This window comes from Acomys minous, assembly GCF_964271855.1.
Source record: "Acomys minous genome assembly, chromosome: 10".
NCBI lineage: Eukaryota > Metazoa > Chordata > Mammalia > Rodentia > Muridae > Acomys > Acomys minous.
In genome coordinates, this window is record NC_140491.1 from 105,016,846 (window position 1) to 105,034,644 (window position 17,799).

Here is a 17,799-nt window from a genome sequence, read left to right on the forward strand (position 1 = left end):
AATTTTACATCAGGTACTGAATGGATTTCCTTCAAGGCTGAAGCTTGCTCCATTTTTCTTCTGGTAGGTTTTTCTATCATATTCAAACTGTCTACTGTGGCCTTGTAAATTCAGGGCTTCTTACTGTCCAGGATATAAATACAATTTTATTATATTTTATTGTGGCCCCTAAACTTTGTTTACCAAGAAACTATTTCTTTTCTTTTCTTTCTCTCTTGCTTTCTCTTTCTCCCTCTCCCCCTCCCCCTCCCCCCTCCCCCTCCCCCTCCCCCCTCCCCCTTGCATAGCCATACATGGCTAGCACTTTATCCAACTTACCTCGCACTGGCTGGTCTTCATGTCTCCTGTCAGAGATCCATGTGTTATATATCCTCTTGTAAACCCTGCTTAGGCCCTGGCTGGGGGAAATATTCTGCAACTGGACATTGCAATCCCTGACTTAACAAATCAGTTTGAAATGAACAAACTCTCTCAGTGTCCCATGTTGCCCCCCAAGGCTGAAAGACAACTCTGTCTAGTTGTGGAAAGCACACGGAGGCTGCGTGGGGTTCCTACCTATTCTGGTACTTGCGGTGGGTTCGTCTTCCCTCACTGGCTGCCTGGAAATGATGAGCTGAGAATTCTGAGCAGGAAGAGTAGGCCATCACTCTTCAAAGTCTTAAGCAATCATGGTTATCCCTTGGTTAGATGTGCTATAAAGAGGGAAGGATAACACCTGCCCTTAAGTGGTCAAAAGCGGCAGCTTGAGAGATGAAAGGGAGCGTTGTGATGGTTTCATAGTTACTGACTACACTTCTTTCCTTTTCTTTCTTTCTTTCTTTCTTTTCTTTCTTTCTTTCTTTCTTCCTTTCTTTCTTTTCAAGACAGGGCTTCTCTTTGTAGCCTTGGCTGTCCTGGAACTCTGTAGACCAGGCTGGCCTTGAACTCACAGAGATCTTCCTGCCTGGGATCTGAGTGATGGGATTAAAGGTGTGTAGTGCCACCCCCCTCTGACTCTACTTCTTATCTAATGCTGCATTTGCACTAATTGCTCTGTTCACCCGCTTAGAAATGCCTTCTGCCAGGCTGGGCACGCCTTTAATCCCAGCACTAGGGAGGCAGAGGCAGGAGGATCTCTGTGAGTTCGAGGCCAGCCTGGTCTACAAAGTGAATCTAGGGTAGCCACGGCTGTTATACAGAGAAACCCTATCTCAAAAAAACCTAAAAAAGAAAAAGAAAAGAAAAGAAAAAATACCTTCTGCCTTTTCTCCATAAACTAGTTTGTCCCAGCTCCCTCAAGCCTGCCTTAGATCTTGCTAGCTCCATGACTAGAAATTTCTAACAATACATACACTTCCTGGCTGTATTGCTTGCCTGGCACACTGTAGCTTGCCATTTTCAACAATAACATAGTAGTAGAAAGGGTTCTCCTGTGAAAATTGGCCCAGGGCCTTATCACTAACAGAATGACCTTAAGTTCTTCACCTTTGAAAATGAAATTAGAATAGAAAATTTTGGCCATGGATCACAGTATATGCCTGTAGTTTTTGTATTCTGGGAGATGAGGCTGGAGGATTGAGAGCCTTAAGGTCAGCTTGAGCCGCCTAATGGACTTAAAAACAAACAAACAAGGAAGGAAGCAATCCCAAAGAAAAGGAAGCTGGGGCTTGAGAAGATGCTTCATTTGGTGAAGCTCCTGCCTCAAAGGATGTGAGCAGCCCAACTTGAATCTCTCGCAGTAAGAGCTGGCGCCCTGGTAGGACCGAGAAAGGTCGGTCTCAGCTCTTGTTGACCAGCCTGTCTAGCCTGTCAGAGTGAGCTCCAGGTTTACAGAGAGAGCTGTCTGAAAAAAAATAAGATGGAGAGCAACCGAGGAAGGCACCTAAGGCCACCTCTAACCTCCACACATGTGTGCACACACACATGCACACACACATGCACACACACATGCACACACACATGCACACACACTTGATCCTTATGGTTCTGAAACCCTGTTTTTTGTTTGTTTGATTGGTTTTTCTGTTTCTGTTTGCTTTGTTCTTTTGTGACAGGGTCTCATGAAGTCCAGGCTGACTCCTAAGTCACTACCATTCTGAAAATCACCTTGAACTTATATGCCTCTTTCCTTCACATCCCAAGGGCTGAGTGTCTTGCTCAGTGGTTTTTTCCCCCTTGTTATTTGTTTTCTCCCTAAATATATAAACAAACACCAGTTTTTACTGTTTCCTATCTTTCTCTGGTTTTTCCAATTAAATTTATTGTAGATGCTTGAGGGTAAATATTATAATTGTTCATGCATTAGTTTATTTCATTTGATTCTGGTGCCGCATAATGAATGTTTGCTGAGTAAATGGAACGAGATGACGGCCTGTTATCTAGTAGACAGAGCCTTTGCTTCTGTCTGTCACTATAACAACGATTCCTCTCAGACTCGTGCTTTGCCCCCCATGAGAAGAAGGTGTGCAGGGGTGTTTGCGAATTAAGGCTACGCTCTCAAGGTCTTCTCGTCCTTCCCCTAAAAATCCTCCCTGAGCAGCTGGAGGTGGCAGCGTGCTGTTTAGCATTCCTCTCAGGCACGCTCAGCTTCTCTTCTGTGGATCCCGTGGTGTAGCATTCCGCCCACTCCACTCTGAGGTGACTAACTCACCCTCTTCCAGGGTGTCGTGCCCACCATCTCTTATTTGGATCGTCATGAGAACAGATTCATGTGTTACCGTCTTCCTCATCGGGTCCTCTCTCTTCGACACTCGTGCATTCTCTCTTACCCACTCTGTGGCCGAAAGCAAGACCCTCTCCAGAATGCAGAATGCTCTTGTCACTTGGTGGAAGCCTTGCTTCACCGGTGGATGTCAACATGGTGTGACAAGATAGATGTCCTACCTTCAACTGCTTCCCCATTCCACTAGGGACAAGCTCTCTAAGGTTACCCAAAAAACCGTCTGCAGGCCTCTCCTGATGGCCTCCCCTGAACATCTGTCCCTGAACATCTGTCCCAAGGAGGAAGGTAGAGATACATTCATACATTCTGCTCATTGCCCAGGTCTTGTGCCATGAAGATTTTGTGTTGTCACTTAGTCCATGTGTGGCTTTGCCCCTGAGTCAGTCTCTCTCTCTCTCTCTCTCTCTCTCTCTCTCTCTCTCTCTCTCTCTCTCTCTCTCTCCCTCCTCTCCCCCCCCCCCCGTGTGTGTGTGTGTGTGTGTGTGTGTGTGTGTGTGTGTGTGTGTGTGAAGTTCTAGCTGAGGCCAGAAGAGGGTGTTGGATCCCCTGGAGCTGGAGTTATAGACAGAGGTGAGCCATCTGATGTGCGTGCTGGGATAGAACTTGGGTCCTCTGAAAGAGCAGTAACCGTTGAGCCTTTGGGGTGATCCTGGGTTACCATGATGGTCCATTCCTGCTGAGGATCCAAGTCTGACTTCCTCAGCCCTCAGGAGACACATAGCTATCTTATTTTAGGGGTTTGTAGGGTCCACACTTAAGCCAGTAAGGAAAACCATCACCTGGATTTACCAACCAGATAGCCCTCTTGAGTAATTTCTTTTCCAGGCAAACAGTGACTGAAATGTGTTTTCCTTTGACAGTCAGGCAGACACATGAATATACGTGGGATCCAGGGGAGACTGCTCATAAGAGGACAACAGCTGTCTTTTGTGAGCCTGCGCTCTGATTTTGTATTGTTGCTTAGGAAAAATAATAGGCTATACAAACCACCCTGGACCTCTAAAAGCCAGGTGATTGATTTCTCCCTGTGGCCAGGTGGAGGAGGTATTTATAGTCTGAGGGGATTGGTCTGGAGATAGTCTGGGTGCTGTTGGCTTTTCTAGCTGCGAGCTCCAGTTCCAGGAGCCCTGGAGCCATCCTCAAGTGGACTGACTGACCCAGGGAAGTTGCTGAATATCCTTTGGGACAAGAAGGTGAGGGATGGGAAAGTGTTTTGAAGTGAAAATTGCAAAGCTTAAAGCTCCCTGTAAATCTGACAACTGGGGATCACTGGGAAGGATTCGGCTTAAATGCTCTGTCAAAGACACTCAGGGGGTGTGTGCAGAACTGGTGTTTGTCGGGGGTTTTGGGCTGCTGCCAGCATGCCACTGTTGGAAAAACCGCAGCTGTGGATGGCACTGAGTGGGCAGGAGGCAGGCATTCCGTATTTACCCTGAGCCTCCTGTGTTAGGGCGAGACTGAAAGATGTAGAAACTCCTCAGATTCAGGGCAGCTGCTCAGGATAGAAAGATGGTAATTGGAGTGGTATTCATCAGATCCCATTTCACCAGAGATTGTCAACGCCGTCTTAGCACAGAGCAGCAACGCAGCAACATGCAGCGAATCATTGTTTTTCTTTCCGTAGGCCACTGAGTCTAAAATAGAAAGCCGTTCCACACGTGTGGCTCTAACGTGGGCAGGGTTCAAGTGGAACCTGACTTTTTTTACCATTGCGAGTGGACGTCTGTTTCCACTTTGCGTAACTCCATCACAATTCACCAGAGTCCTGTGCTACTCACCTTCTGTTCAGAGGTTTTCATTCTCTCTGAAAATATTAGAAACGAATGGCTGCGCTCTCCTGCTTCTTGCAGGTTCATTTCTTTCTCTGCAAGATCCTAAATGCACCACCCACCCTCATCCCCACCCCCACCCACCACCAGATAAGAACATCTCCTGTAAGAGACTTAGTGAGGGGGTCGGTCTCGATTCTGCACGCTCCTAAGATAAACTTCCTTCTCCTGAAAATGCTTTCCTAAGCAGTCTACTTTCCCAATGTTTTTAAATACTTCGCAGTAAATGGAGGGTGACAACTGACTGAGCTTTTAATATTTACTTACTACAATCCAAAAGAGATTTCTGGTGTTTTTAACTAATTCAATTCATGCAGTTTTTCTATGTTCTGGTACGTGTTTAAAGGAAAGAGCCGTATAGGTCTATGATCAAGTATTTTATCAAGCCTTCTTGCCTCCTCTCTCCTACATGCCTAGAGAAAGAGGGTGTTTAATGGTACGCTCTAGAATTATTTCTTGATTTTTGCCGACAGGTGTCTCATTAAAGATTTTGAAAAGCGGCCTTCAGCCACGCATCTTTTGGACCACCCATTCATTAAGGGAACTCAAGGCAAGGTTTTGTTTCTGCAAAAACAGTTGGCCAAGGTGCTCCAGGACCAGAAGCGGCTAAACTCTGTTGCTAAAACCAGGTATGGGTCTCCATGCCACTCTGAATTCTTCCTCTGGGTGTTTATAAGGAGGATGAGACTGGGCTTTGGTTTGCCCCACATTCTATTTCGTAGGAAGCACATCCGTGCGCTTTCAGAGTTTCAGCTGTGTGTCTTTAATTGGACGCATGCCGTGGATGAGTAGGCAGGGTTCAGAAACAAGCTGCCTATTTGGATTCCTGTGACCAATTTCTCTCAAATGACTGGAATCTCACTGTCCTCATGTTCAGTTGTCGCCCTCATTAAAAACGTAGTTACATTTAGTATAAATGCAACTGCAAGCTGGGTGGTAGTGGCGCACGCCTTTAATCCCAGCACTTGGGAGGCAGAGGCAGGCGGATCTCTGTGAGTTCGAGGCCAGCCTGGTCTACAGAGAGAGTTCCAGGACAGCCAGGGATGCACAAAGAAACCCTGTCTTGGAAAACCAAAACTCAAACCAAATAAATAAAAATGTAACTGCAGGACAGCGTGAGACACTGTGAAAAGGCTTTAGCAGGCTATTGTAAAGTAGAGAACAAACGGACTCTATGAATAGGCCATGGAAAGAGTGTGTGTTAAATTCTAGAGGTGTTTTCCTTGATGGACTCTGGTGTGTTCTCTCTTTGAAAATTCTGCTGAGTTATTTCAGTTTGATTTTTCACATATTTGGTTTATGCTGTCTAAAGCAGCAGCCGGGACTCCTTCTACACAGCTCTATGCCTCTCCTTCACTTTTGAAGGGCAGATTTTTTTTTCATATTTTTAAATGATGTTTATTTTTAGGGGGTAGGAGCACGTCTTTAAAACTCTATTCTGTGTGAATCTATAACAAACACATCTTTGCTTTCTGTCCAGAGGGTGGCAGAATTTCCCTTTTAGAAAAAAAAAATATGTAATTGCAAACAAAGCTCCCTGCTCAGCAATTACTTGGTTTTTATGAATCTGGCCAGAACGCAAATAAGCACCAGTCCAGTATTAGTAAAAGGGCATACAGAGTGCCGGAGGTGAAGAAAAGCAAACAGCAAAAGTCAGTTCCGGAGATGTCCCCGTATTCTGCAGAAAACTGTTTACAAGCCAGGAAGCCAAAGCCAGGCTTGCTGGCAATGGAATTTCAAGGTGACTGTGCTGCACTGATTTTCCCTGCTGTCACAGGTTTCTGTTTAGGATGATGCAAAGCAAACATTTTTCTGTCAGTTTTCCCTGCCACGGCCGTTTCTCTGCTGGTGGCCAGCTGACAGCACAGAGCCGCGCATTCTTGTGACCTGGTGCCATTCGAAGCCGTGGGAACTTGTGCTTGAGGCCAGGGCAACCAAAAGCCCTCTTCCCTTTAGTTTCTGTGCATCAGCCTCCTCCACACATTCACACAGCCCCAAAACGAAGACGAAATACAAATACCCATAAACCAAGGCTAAAGAAACTCAACCCATAAGCATTTAACTTAGATCCAGCTCTGCTTGCCTCCCTTAATCAGAGCGCCCTGAGCCAACAGCTTCTAAAAACAGTCCCCAGGACAATCCCCAGACTTAACAAGTACCGCAGATGCTTCTCCCTGGTTTTGCCTGTATGGTTCTACACTCTCATTTTAAACACTTTTGTTTTTCTCTTAGAAAGTCACGATGCTGGGGTGGGGGGGCTTGCTCTGACTGCTCTTTATCAAATCTTTTGATGTTAAAAGCCTGGTAGGTGGCAAAGGCTTCTCAGAGGGCCTTTGTAATCTCCAGTTTCATTCTGTAGTTTGTGTTCCTTTGAACAGTCATTAAAAAAAAAAATACGTATCAGAACGTTGAACAGCTCCTTCCTTAGGAGGTAGGAAATGAATTCCAAAGGGAACACAGTGTAATTGACACTTACTCTGCCATGACTTCCTCCTAAGAACAACTAGCAAGGTGTTGGCTATATAGATGTTTTCTGAACCCACCAGGAAAAGCTCTCAGCCGTCATTTGTAGCTGGCTAGCCAATCTATCTAAAGCTGTGAGTTTCCAGGGAAGGTGGAGAAAACGAAAAATAACAGAGGTGAGGGCATGGGGGAGTGAAAACACAGCCCCCCCCTCATTTCTTTGCACCGATGCCCATGATGCCCACGCAGCAGGCAGGGCAATGTGATGATTAAAACCACAGGCTCTGCCGATTTGCGCTGTAGCCTGGCTGCTTGCAGGAGAAGTTATTTAACTTTTTCTCCTTCTGAACTTTCTCCTATAGAATGGGGCTTATTTTGATTGTGGGTTGAATCTACACATAAAAGATTAGGAGGGCTCTGGCTACAATGTAAACTGTCAATAAATGTTGGTCATAGAAAAAAAAAATACCTGTGCACACAGTCTGTTTAGAGTCTTTCACTTCTTTTTAACACCAGGGTCTTTGTTAGGATTGCTTTTGCTCGGATGAAACACTATAACTCAAACCAACTTGGTGAGGGAAGGGTTTATTTCACTCACTCCTCAGTTTCCATTATCAAAGGCACTAGGGACAGGAACTCAGACAGGGCAGGAACCTGGAGGCAGGAGCTGATGCAGAGGCCATGGAGGGGTGCTGCTTACTGGCTTGCTCCCCATGGCTTGCTCAGCCTGCTTCCTGGTACCCCAAACCACTGGCTCAGGGGTGGCACCACTCACAATAGGCTGGGCCCTCCCACATCAATCACTAATTAAGAAAATGCCCTACAGGCTTGCCTAGAGTCCAGTCCTGACTGAGGTTCCCTCTCAGAGAACTCTAGCTTGTGTCCAGTTGACATAAAACTAGCCAGTACAACTACCTTTCTTTTGCCCTTCATCTGTGAAAATCCATCTCTCTAACTTATCAGAGGAGATCTGGAAAACAAACAGCAAGGAGGCACCAAAGGTTAAAAGTATCGATTTCTATCTCTGTCTCAAAAATTCAAATTTATTCATTCATTCTTTGTAGAAACATTTACAAGTGTAGGTGTCAGGCCCTATGCTGAGCAGAGGAACTGCACAGGCAAACCAGATCTGGCTCTTGATAAAATGCGAATAGTCTTTGTACCACATAGACAAGAGTCAGATAAAACAGCAGTTCTCAACCTGTGGGTCGAGACCCCCTTTGGCAACCCGCTATCTCAAAAAAAAAAAACATTTACCTTACAGCTCGTGACCCGTAGCAACATTACAGTTATGAAGTAGCAACGGAAATAGTTTTATGATCGGGGGTCACAACATGAGGGGCTGTTGTTAAAGGGCCGCAGCCTTAGGAAGGCAAGAACCACTGAGAAAAGAGCAGAAGTCTCTAGATCAGGGAAGTCTGTGGTCCTCTTGCCCCTTCCCTTGGGAAAGGGCACCTGGCCTTGGGATGCCTGGGGAAGATACTAAGGAGAAAATTCAGGGACTTTCTCCAGGAAGTGGCTGAGCTAAGATTGAAGCCTGACAGAAGCAACGCTTCCGTCACATTTCCCTGCCTTCCATATGAGCATCATTGAGAACACCGAGGGGCTGTTTGTCATCTCAGTTCCAATATTCTTGTTTCTTCCGTGTTGTTCAGAAAATCATGGCTGGTAGGGCGATGGGCCTTGAGCATGATCCTGAAGATCAAGCAGTAGATAGATGGGGAGGAAGTTATTGAGAGAGAGGGCGATGAGGACAATGCAAGGGGCACCTGGGCTGGAGAGAGAGCGGTGGGGGTGGGGGAGGGGTTGGCAATCCTGTGAACTAGCTAGCAGCCTTGGAGCTTTGTGTGGGCTAGGAAGGAGGGAGAAGGAAAGGGAAGGTCAGGTCCGTGGGCCTAAGGACATCAGACTTGTGACTTAGGCAGAAGGGAGCCATTGAAGAAGAGTTCCAGGCAGGTAGGTGTTAGAGGTTGTCCTGATGGCAGGGTGCAGGATAGAATGGGGTGGGGGCAAGACCGCAGATAGGTACTGACCAATCGCAATAGTGTAACACTGTTTTGCATAGGTGTCTCCACAGGACCGTGTAGACCGAGTCTAAACCTAAACCTAGACATGGATCTGAGTATACGTACAGAGGATTGCATCAAGCTCTGGCTGCTTCATGCAGAGGAACTACTGTTTACACACACGAGAGCTAAGAAGGGCCTCACAACGCAAGCCCTCCTCCATGCATGGTGTACTCACTGCTGCATTGTGACCAGGCCTCCATGATGCCTAGCCTTGCTCCTATACTCCTATCTGTTCATCATGACCGAGATGACCACTTATCCACAGTGTTGTTGTCCAGCACCACTTTCCACCTGTCACGGTGAAGGGTGGGGGAGGGATTATGGATGCTCCTGGCCCCTTCTGCCTTCCCAGCTGTTGTTTTCCTTACCCAACCTCCTCATAGGAAGAGTCACATGGCCCTCTTACATCCCTCTCAGCACCTGTTTTCTCTTTACTCCATCTCCTGTTACCAGTCAATGACTCTCCCATTTCCTGCCAATCGCTTTGCTAATTCTTGTAGTCTTACCTTGAGGCTCCTCAACTAGTTACCCATTTAAAAACTTTCACTTTATCGCACCAAAGTTGCCCATGAACAAGAGCAGCAATAACAAATACAAACGGTAGAAGATGCTAAGGTCATGGTGTTGTCAGGATTTAGTGATGGGTTGGTTGGCTAGTGAAAGAGGGAAGAGGATCATGACCTATGCAAATGGAGCTGCCTCCCAGCCCTGGTTCACACTAAAATCAATAGAAATTATGAGACACCTATCAAATGCAATGCCAAGTACATACAGGTATCGTTCACAACTTCGAGCTTCCTACCTTAAGTTGCATCTTCAGTGGTGCAAACAGTCTAGGCCCAATGTCAGAGTGTGTTGTTCGGTGAACTGATCCAAAGACTAAGGCTCAGCGCCCCAAGAATCATTGCCCATTACTTGTGGAGGCTGGAAAGATCTTTCTGATTTCAGCCTTTTCTCCAGAGACGAGGAAACCATGCAGTTGGAGGGCCACCAAGGAAGAAAGCATGTTCTGCAGAGATGGGAAGGTTTGAAAAGATGAAGGGGAAGGATTGTGTATAGAGGAGACATTAAAGACAGAAGAGGGGGTTATAGAAGAGCAAGAGGAATGGACCAAGAGTCTACATGAAGGTTGGTTGGCCTTAGAGAGCACGAACTCAATGTTAGAAAGACACAGAAAGGAGAGACGAGAATACCTTGAAAATCTGAAGGAAAGGAGGAGGTGATGTGAGGAAACGCATGCTGAATGGCTTTTAGCTTTCCAAAACTGTGAAGGTATCGGGGTTGGCAGTGGCCTTGGGCTCCAAGGAGATGCTAAGCCTGTGGAAGCTTCATCATGGGCAGTGTGACAGCCATTCAAATACAACTATGCTTTTTCAGACGCACAGAAGACCTGAGTGCAGGGTGACTGGATGACTGTTCAGTGTTGTGACGTGATTAGGACAGGCACAGAGAACCCCCAAGGACCCCAGGACAGCACGGCATCAAAGGCTCCCAGCAAATGGGCTGTCCCCATTATTGCTTTCCCTATCTATAGTCTCCAGCTAAACTTGACCACAAGGAGTAGGACAGGGGAGGCAGATTTGGAGGGCTGACAGTGGCTTTGTAACTCAGAGGCTGAGTCTAGTCAGGGACTGGCACGTGACATGAAGAAGAAGAAGAGCAGGTTCAGTGGACTATGGAGGGCAGAGGGAGGGAGGAGCTGAGCTCCCGGGAGCTTCAGAGAGGCTCTCAGAAACAAGACAGAGCTGCGCTCATGGACAACTCCAGTGCATTAGAAATTCGTATTAAAAAAAAAAAAGTATGGGCAAGTTGAGGAACCCTCAGGTAAGAGGAAGAGGTGATAACAGAAGGAGTCGGGGCTGGGAAGGTGGGAGGAGTATGAATGCTACTCAGGGGAGAGCAGGTACGAGAGCGAAGGTGGGAAGGCAGAGGGGAGCAGAAGGAGCTCCAGTCCCTGCCATGGTGAGCAAGTGTGTTAAACCGGGCTAACACAGCTTAGGCTCACTGGCAGCAGCCTGTTTCTCTCCTGGTTGATGCTAATTCCTACTGCTTCAGTGGAAACGGCAGACACCCTACTGAGAGGCTGCCTGGGAACCCTAATCCTCTCTTCCCCATCCCACAGACCCTAAGCAACCAGGGATTGGGGAAAACATAGTCCCTATGATGGACACTTATTAATTAAAGGTCCAAACCTTTGCCCCTCCCCCACTACCCAGGAATCAACCAAACTGTGAGCGGGTACTCTGAGCTAGCCATTGGTTCCTTGATACGGGATCTTTTTCTCTCATATAAAGAGACTCCTACTTTGCAATGCGGGCCTGAATTCATTTCAGAGGCCCTATCATGCTGTCTGCATGTGGTGTTACCAACTCTAATAAATCTCAACTCAAAAAGGACAATCTGCCTCAGTATCCCTCTTGGATACCATCAATCCCAAGGACCCTTAACAGTTAGAAGGTAGTGCTACGTCAAGGTTCCATGGGGGAAGTGGTCATCGTGGGTACAATTAAGCAGATAGGACGAGCACTCAAACGTGTAGGAGCAAGTTCAGGCATTGCGAGGGGTTGGAAACAATGCCCCAAAAGGCACATTGTGTGCAGAGCAGGACTTGAGGTGTGAGGCTCATCTTGGCTCTCGTGAGTGTGTAGCTCTTCTGTATGCATCACTTTATAGAACGGCAGAGCTTGGGGCAACCTTGCTTCACTACCTATAGACCCAGATCTATAGCCTCATAGCTTTAGGGTTATACCTATGCAGCCTTATGGGGCTATGTTGGCAGAAGCAACATTATATTGTTGACTATATTTGGTCAGTATTATTCCATGAAGTTAATGATCATGTACACATAGCACCTTGAAGGAATTTAAACTTCCCCGAGAACTTGCAGTTTTACCACGACAGATCTGATTCAGGCACAGCAGTTAAGAATCTAAGATGTCCACCCTCTTCAAGGAGTAAGAATTTCTCAGCCTCATTAGACAACAGTTTGAGGTTACAGTGCCTCTCAACTTGTCAGAGATGCTTTTAGAGGATTTAATTTTTCTTTTTTTTTTTTGTGATGACACCAGTCCCTATTTTCCTGACTTTCAGAATGTCTTCTTTCTCAAACTCATTTTGCAAATCCATGAATTTATTGCTATCACCCGGTATGTGGCCTCACCGTTGAAGATCAGAGCGGTAGACTTGAAAACGTGCATTTTTATCACTTCGCAGGAGTCATTAGGAGAGAAAGCCACCGTCTGGAATGTGATGGAGGCAGGGAAGGCCCTGGGTGGCTGCACTGTGACCATGAACTCAACGGTGAGCCTCAGGAAAATGACAAGTTCTAGTGTGCACTGCCCCTGCAGGTGGCAAGGGGCTTGCTGAGATGACAAATGTTAAGCCATCAAATGCCAAAGGTCTACTCTAAGTATTATTTGCTAGGAGAATTTAGTAACAGTTATTTTTTTTTCCCTGTTATGCTTAATGGCTTTTGGATTCTGACCTTGTAATTTGCCTGGGGCTGATTAAAACAATGACTTCAGTTGTTCTGATTTCTTTCAACCTGCAGTGGTGACCTTTAAAAACAGATTTCTCACTGCTTCCCTGCCACGCTCTTCCCAGTCAGCCTTGCTCCCTTTCCACTTTTACTTGCAAACATGTTTGTGGACATGTACACTGTATATCCTGTATGCCCATGGGCTCTCAGTGTTTCTGTAGATGGAAACCTCCTGAGCGATCACATAACGTGCTAAGGACTTTGCCCACATGAAAGCTAACTATCTTCCTATCTCCCCAACAGAGAAGAAATAAATCTGTACCTTTGATAGAATTAGTATCACTCCCCCAGCCCCTGCCCTGCTGTGTGAACAAACTGATATTTATTTTTCTGCTTTCATCCCTGGCTCTTGTTGCTGTATGGAGAAGGTAGGGATAGTATCAAATACTGTCTAATGTGATTGATAATTTAATGGCAATTTATTAGAATTATGGCCAAAATGGCATAGGTGAAAAACGGGCAGTTACCATATGATTTCTTCTCAAACAGTTTTCTGTTTTTAAGTCTATATGTTTGCTTGAGAGCTATAATCTTTTTTAAAAAAGATTTATTTATTTTATGTATTGCATATGAGTGCTTTATCTGCAGAAGAGGGCACCAGATCTCATTATAGATGGTTGTGAGTCACCATGTGGTTGCTGGGAATTGAACTGAGGACCTCTGGAAGAGCAGGCGGCGCTCTTAACCACTGAGCCATCTCTCCAGCCCAAGAGCTATAACCTTAAGTTATGGGCCAACAGCTATATCATGGAGTCATAGGCTCCAAACTCAGCTAGCATCTCCGTCTATATTTGGCTCACAAGTAGAGGCAATGGAGTCACCTGGGTGATCCGTGGTGGTTTGTCCCCTACTGGTTGTGTTGTAGCTATAGTCACATGAAATGGTTCATTTACTGTGACCTCAGATCAGGAGGCACACTGAAATGGAAATGATTTGGATGGAGGATTTGACATCGCAGGCTGGTGTTGTAGCTCAATGGCTTTCCTGACCGGTTGGAGCCACTGAGTGTGGTAATAAGAGAGTGGTCCCTGGGCTCTGTCCACGACTATAGCGGCCTCAGGCCACTGTGTTTGAGCCTGCGTCCTCTTCTTTATCCTGGCCCCTGCTTTCCCCCTATCCCTAACAAACATCATCACATCCTTTAAACATGGAATCTGGAGGGCACGTGAGTCTTTCTTTCATCCTTCTACTTCCACCTCGGGAGGGAAGGAAGGCCTGTATTCTGGAGATGGAGGAACAGGGGCAGAAGTGATCTTCATGAGTGGTCAGCTTGCCAGAGGACAACTGTCTGAGACTGCAGAGCAGAGAGTAGCTCTTGGTGCTGAATGGCATGTGAGTGTCAGGTGATTGTTCGCTCCCTTCATATTCTTGGGTCATGATTTAGAGTGCTTCCTTCTCTCACTTGCACCATATCCAAACACCCCCACCCCCATCCCCGTGTGGGACTCCTGAACCCATTGTACCCTCTATGTGAAGTCTCTACTTGAAGACAGGAAGCTAAAGGGTTAAGGATGCACTTTGAGGGCTGGGAATCACACATGGGACTAGCCTCTCACAGAGATGGGGCTGTTAAAGAGCATCACCCCCAAACTGCTTCACTATAACGCGGCCATGGAGAGTAAACTCTAGTCTGGACCAGTTTGAGGGTCTCACGCCCTCTTTCCACACAGGACCCAGACAGTCCAGAAAAGCCTGTCATCTGCTCCATGCATGAACCCATAGCTGTCTCAGGGATCTCAGCCCGCCTCTGGCTCTCTCTCTCTCCTCTTCAGCTCCTTGGATTTAATGATCTAGACTTGTCCAGATTTCTACCTTAAGATACTAATTTCATCACTGATTCCTGAAACCTGAGGTCGACCGGACCCTGAATCCTCCACTGCATCCAACCCAGACCCAGTCCACACACACAGCTTGCCCTCTTAGCTCCAAACCCCAAACTCTACACACTTTATAAACACAAGCAGGAAGTACAGAAAAAGGCAGGATAGGGTTTGATGGGATTTCAGAATGTCCTCTGAGCCATTAAAGCTATACCTTAGCCCAGAGCACTCCTCTTAGGAAACACTTTAGTTACAGCCGCTGTGCTATGCACACAGCTTGCTCAGCTTTCAGGACTTCGGTACTCATTTGGAACATACAGTATTTCTGGATGTTTATATGTACGCAGAGTATGTTAAAAATAGAAATGATGGAAGCATCATTGTATGCCTTGTATGATAAAAGCAAAACAAATCTATGTACTACTATATACTTTTATTTAATAAAATGTCTTTTACTATCAGCCAGTCACTTACATGTATCTCTTTATCTAAGCTTTGGGATACTGGAACCTGCTGGGGACCCTGCAAGCATCATGGCTGGCAGGGAAACCATCACATGAGGTGAAGAATGAAGCTGAAGTCAGCACCACTTTAACAGCTGCTGGGCTAAAGCTTCCAGAGTCTGGCCTCGCGGTTCATGTTTCTTACACATTTAACCACAGTAAAACCTTAGAAAGAGGTCTCCACATGACAATCACCACAGCAAAGCTTTATGCATAGCTACATCAAAACCCCCTCGCAAAGCAGCAAAGCACCTGTGACCTTTACAGCAAGAACCAGTTCTGTTGACTGATCACCAGTGCTCAGGGCCAGGGCCTAGGGAGGAGGGTTTGCAATAACCATAAGGAGAGACTCTATTGATGGAGGATGCAAAGTCCCCGGGGCCTCTCGTAAGGATGGGTTCTTGTGATTGAGAGACTGAGCTCAGGATAAGAGCTTAGACAGTGCTCGGCCTACTGGGGACTCAGGAGGGCTGGCTCCATAGAGCAGCAAAGGACCACAGGTTGTTAGACAGCGGCCACTTCAGCTTTCCGGGTGACCAGGCAGCAGTCATTTTCTTCCTTTGGAGAACAAAGGCCCATGTGTTTAACAAGCCTGATTCCTCCACTGTTTGTTCTAAGCTGTGCCTCCTACACAACTCAAGTATTTTTTTGGGTGGGGGATGGGGCCGGATTTTTTTTTTTTTTTCAAGACAAGATTTCTCTGTTATCCCTGGCTGTCCTGGATCTCACTCTGTAGCCCAGGCTAGTCTCGAACTCACAGAGATCCACTTGCCTCTGCTTCCCAAGTGCTGGGATTCTGGGATTAAAGACATGTACCATGACCACCCAGCCAAATCCAAGTACTTTAAAGTTGAATTTCTAGAATTGTTACATTAAACAAGAAATTGTTTGGGACAACTTGTTAGCAGATGCTGTTCTCAGGAGAAGGCACTAGGTGGAGCCTGAGAGTTTTAGAAAATCTGAGTTTGTAGTTACTAGTGAGAACAAGCCACTTCACTCAAGAAGACAGAAAAACAAAGTTAAACACGCTTAAGTTTGTTGATTTTAACTAAAAATAGATAAACATAACACTTTTAATAAGTTTTCCTAAAGTCTATGACTTTTTAAAAAGAGATAAGCATTGAACTTTCCAAGTCCCACTGGAGGAATGTGAAGCAGGCATCCTTTTCAGAGGAACACTAATTGGCAGGGACAAATATAGCTACTGGAGTGTGTGTGTGTGTGTGTGTGTGTGTGTGTACCTGAGTACAGGCATATATATGAGTGAGCAGGTGTGTGCATGTGTGTATATATGTATATATGCACGTATGTGTTTGTGCATGTATGAGTGAGCATGTGTGTGTATATGTGTGTGCATGAGTATATGCATATGTACGTGAGCATTTGTGTGCATGTGTATATATATGTATGTACATGTATGTATATATGCATGTATGTGTTTGTGCATGTCTGAGTGAGCGTGTGTGTATATGTGTGTGCATGAGTGCATGCATATATGTTAGTGCGCATGTGTGTGCATGTGTATGTATGTATATATGTGTATATATATGCACTATGTGTTTGTGCATGTGTGAGTGTGTGTGTGTGTGTGTGTGTGTGTGTGTGTGTGTCTGGTTGAACCAGTGAGCTGATCTTTATCAGAGTGGGAATATCTTGCATCAACACCAACTTCTAGATTACCAACTGCAATCTTGAGCAAATACTAACTCTAAGGATTAAATTACCCATCATTAGGAGAGGAGGTCACACAGTGCTAATAATAGTAATTAAAATATTTTTCTCAAGTTGTTTTGTTTATGTCTTCGTGGGAAGATTTTGATGAGATTCAATTTCATTGGCATGATTCTCGGATATTAGGTGTAAGAGACAGACAGACAGACAGACAGACTGCCATAGTGATAGACAATCTGCTGGTGGGCTCAGGAAATACCAACTTGGATCCTGGTAGTGCTGAACCATGTGTGCACTCTGAGAATCAACTTTTTGCTAGAATCTTTTGAGCTTGCAGCCGAGCTTTGCCAGTGTTTTCATCTTGTGCTGTCTACAAAATCATTATCTAGCATGAAGGACATCCCTTGAAGACCAGGCCAGTAGTGGTGGGAGGAAAACTCCCCTAGGACTCACACTGGCTAGCTGGGATCTCAGGGTCTGATTTCCTTCATCATCGGCCTGTGAGCATTCACCTCCCAGAATCCGAATCCTGAGACAGCTGCTCAGGCATTCGACCCCAGGTATTTAGTTATCCTCAAATGGAGACACAGGCAGAGAACGGTTGCTCCTGTTGCTCCGTTTTAACACAGTCAGTTCCGTGGACAATGTGCGTACACCAAACACGTGCCGCAGGCCCTTGGAGGCCAAAGGAGGGAGTCAGATGCCCTGGAGCTGGAGCTACAGATAGTTGTGAGCTGCCTTGCAGGTGCTGGGAATGGAACCAGGGTCCTCTGCAAGAGCAGCCAGTGCTCTTAACTACTGAGCCATCTCTCGAGACCTGCTAACTTTTTTTATTTTTTCTTTTCTTTTCTTTTCTTTTTTTTTTTTTTGTCAAATAGTTTAATTCACACAATTACTGGGCACGAGAAAGGAAATAAGTAAGCAGACTGAAATTAATATGAGAATTCAGTTATTTTATTAAAAAGTTGAGGTTCTTTTCTTAATGTTGAACTTTAAGGGGACAAATCTAGGCTTATATAGAGGGACTTGGAGCAGAAGTATGCAGCCTCCTGGTATTTTGTTTAATAAAATGGCAAGCAAGAATGCAGACTGAAGCTCTTAGTGACAATTAAAATTAGCATTGCCTCCCCCCCTCCTTTTCTGGGCTCCCGCCGCTGCCGCCCTATTCCCTTTTTCTGTGACAAGGTCTCTTTGTAACCCAGCCT

General features: G+C 45.9%; 1 protein-coding gene across 1 annotated transcript in view; it reads left to right on the top strand.

Annotated features, from left to right (window-relative positions):
• LOC311607591 (myosin-IIIb-like) overlaps positions 1 to 17,799 on the top strand; it is a 156,051-nt gene that overhangs the window by 134,630 nt on the left and 3,622 nt on the right. Inside the window, exon 9 of the mRNA XM_084799477.1 lies at positions 5,004 to 5,159. Within this exon, the coding sequence (XP_084655603.1) occupies positions 5,004 to 5,159 (156 nt within the window). The remainder of the gene's footprint in view (positions 1 to 5,003; positions 5,160 to 17,799) is intronic.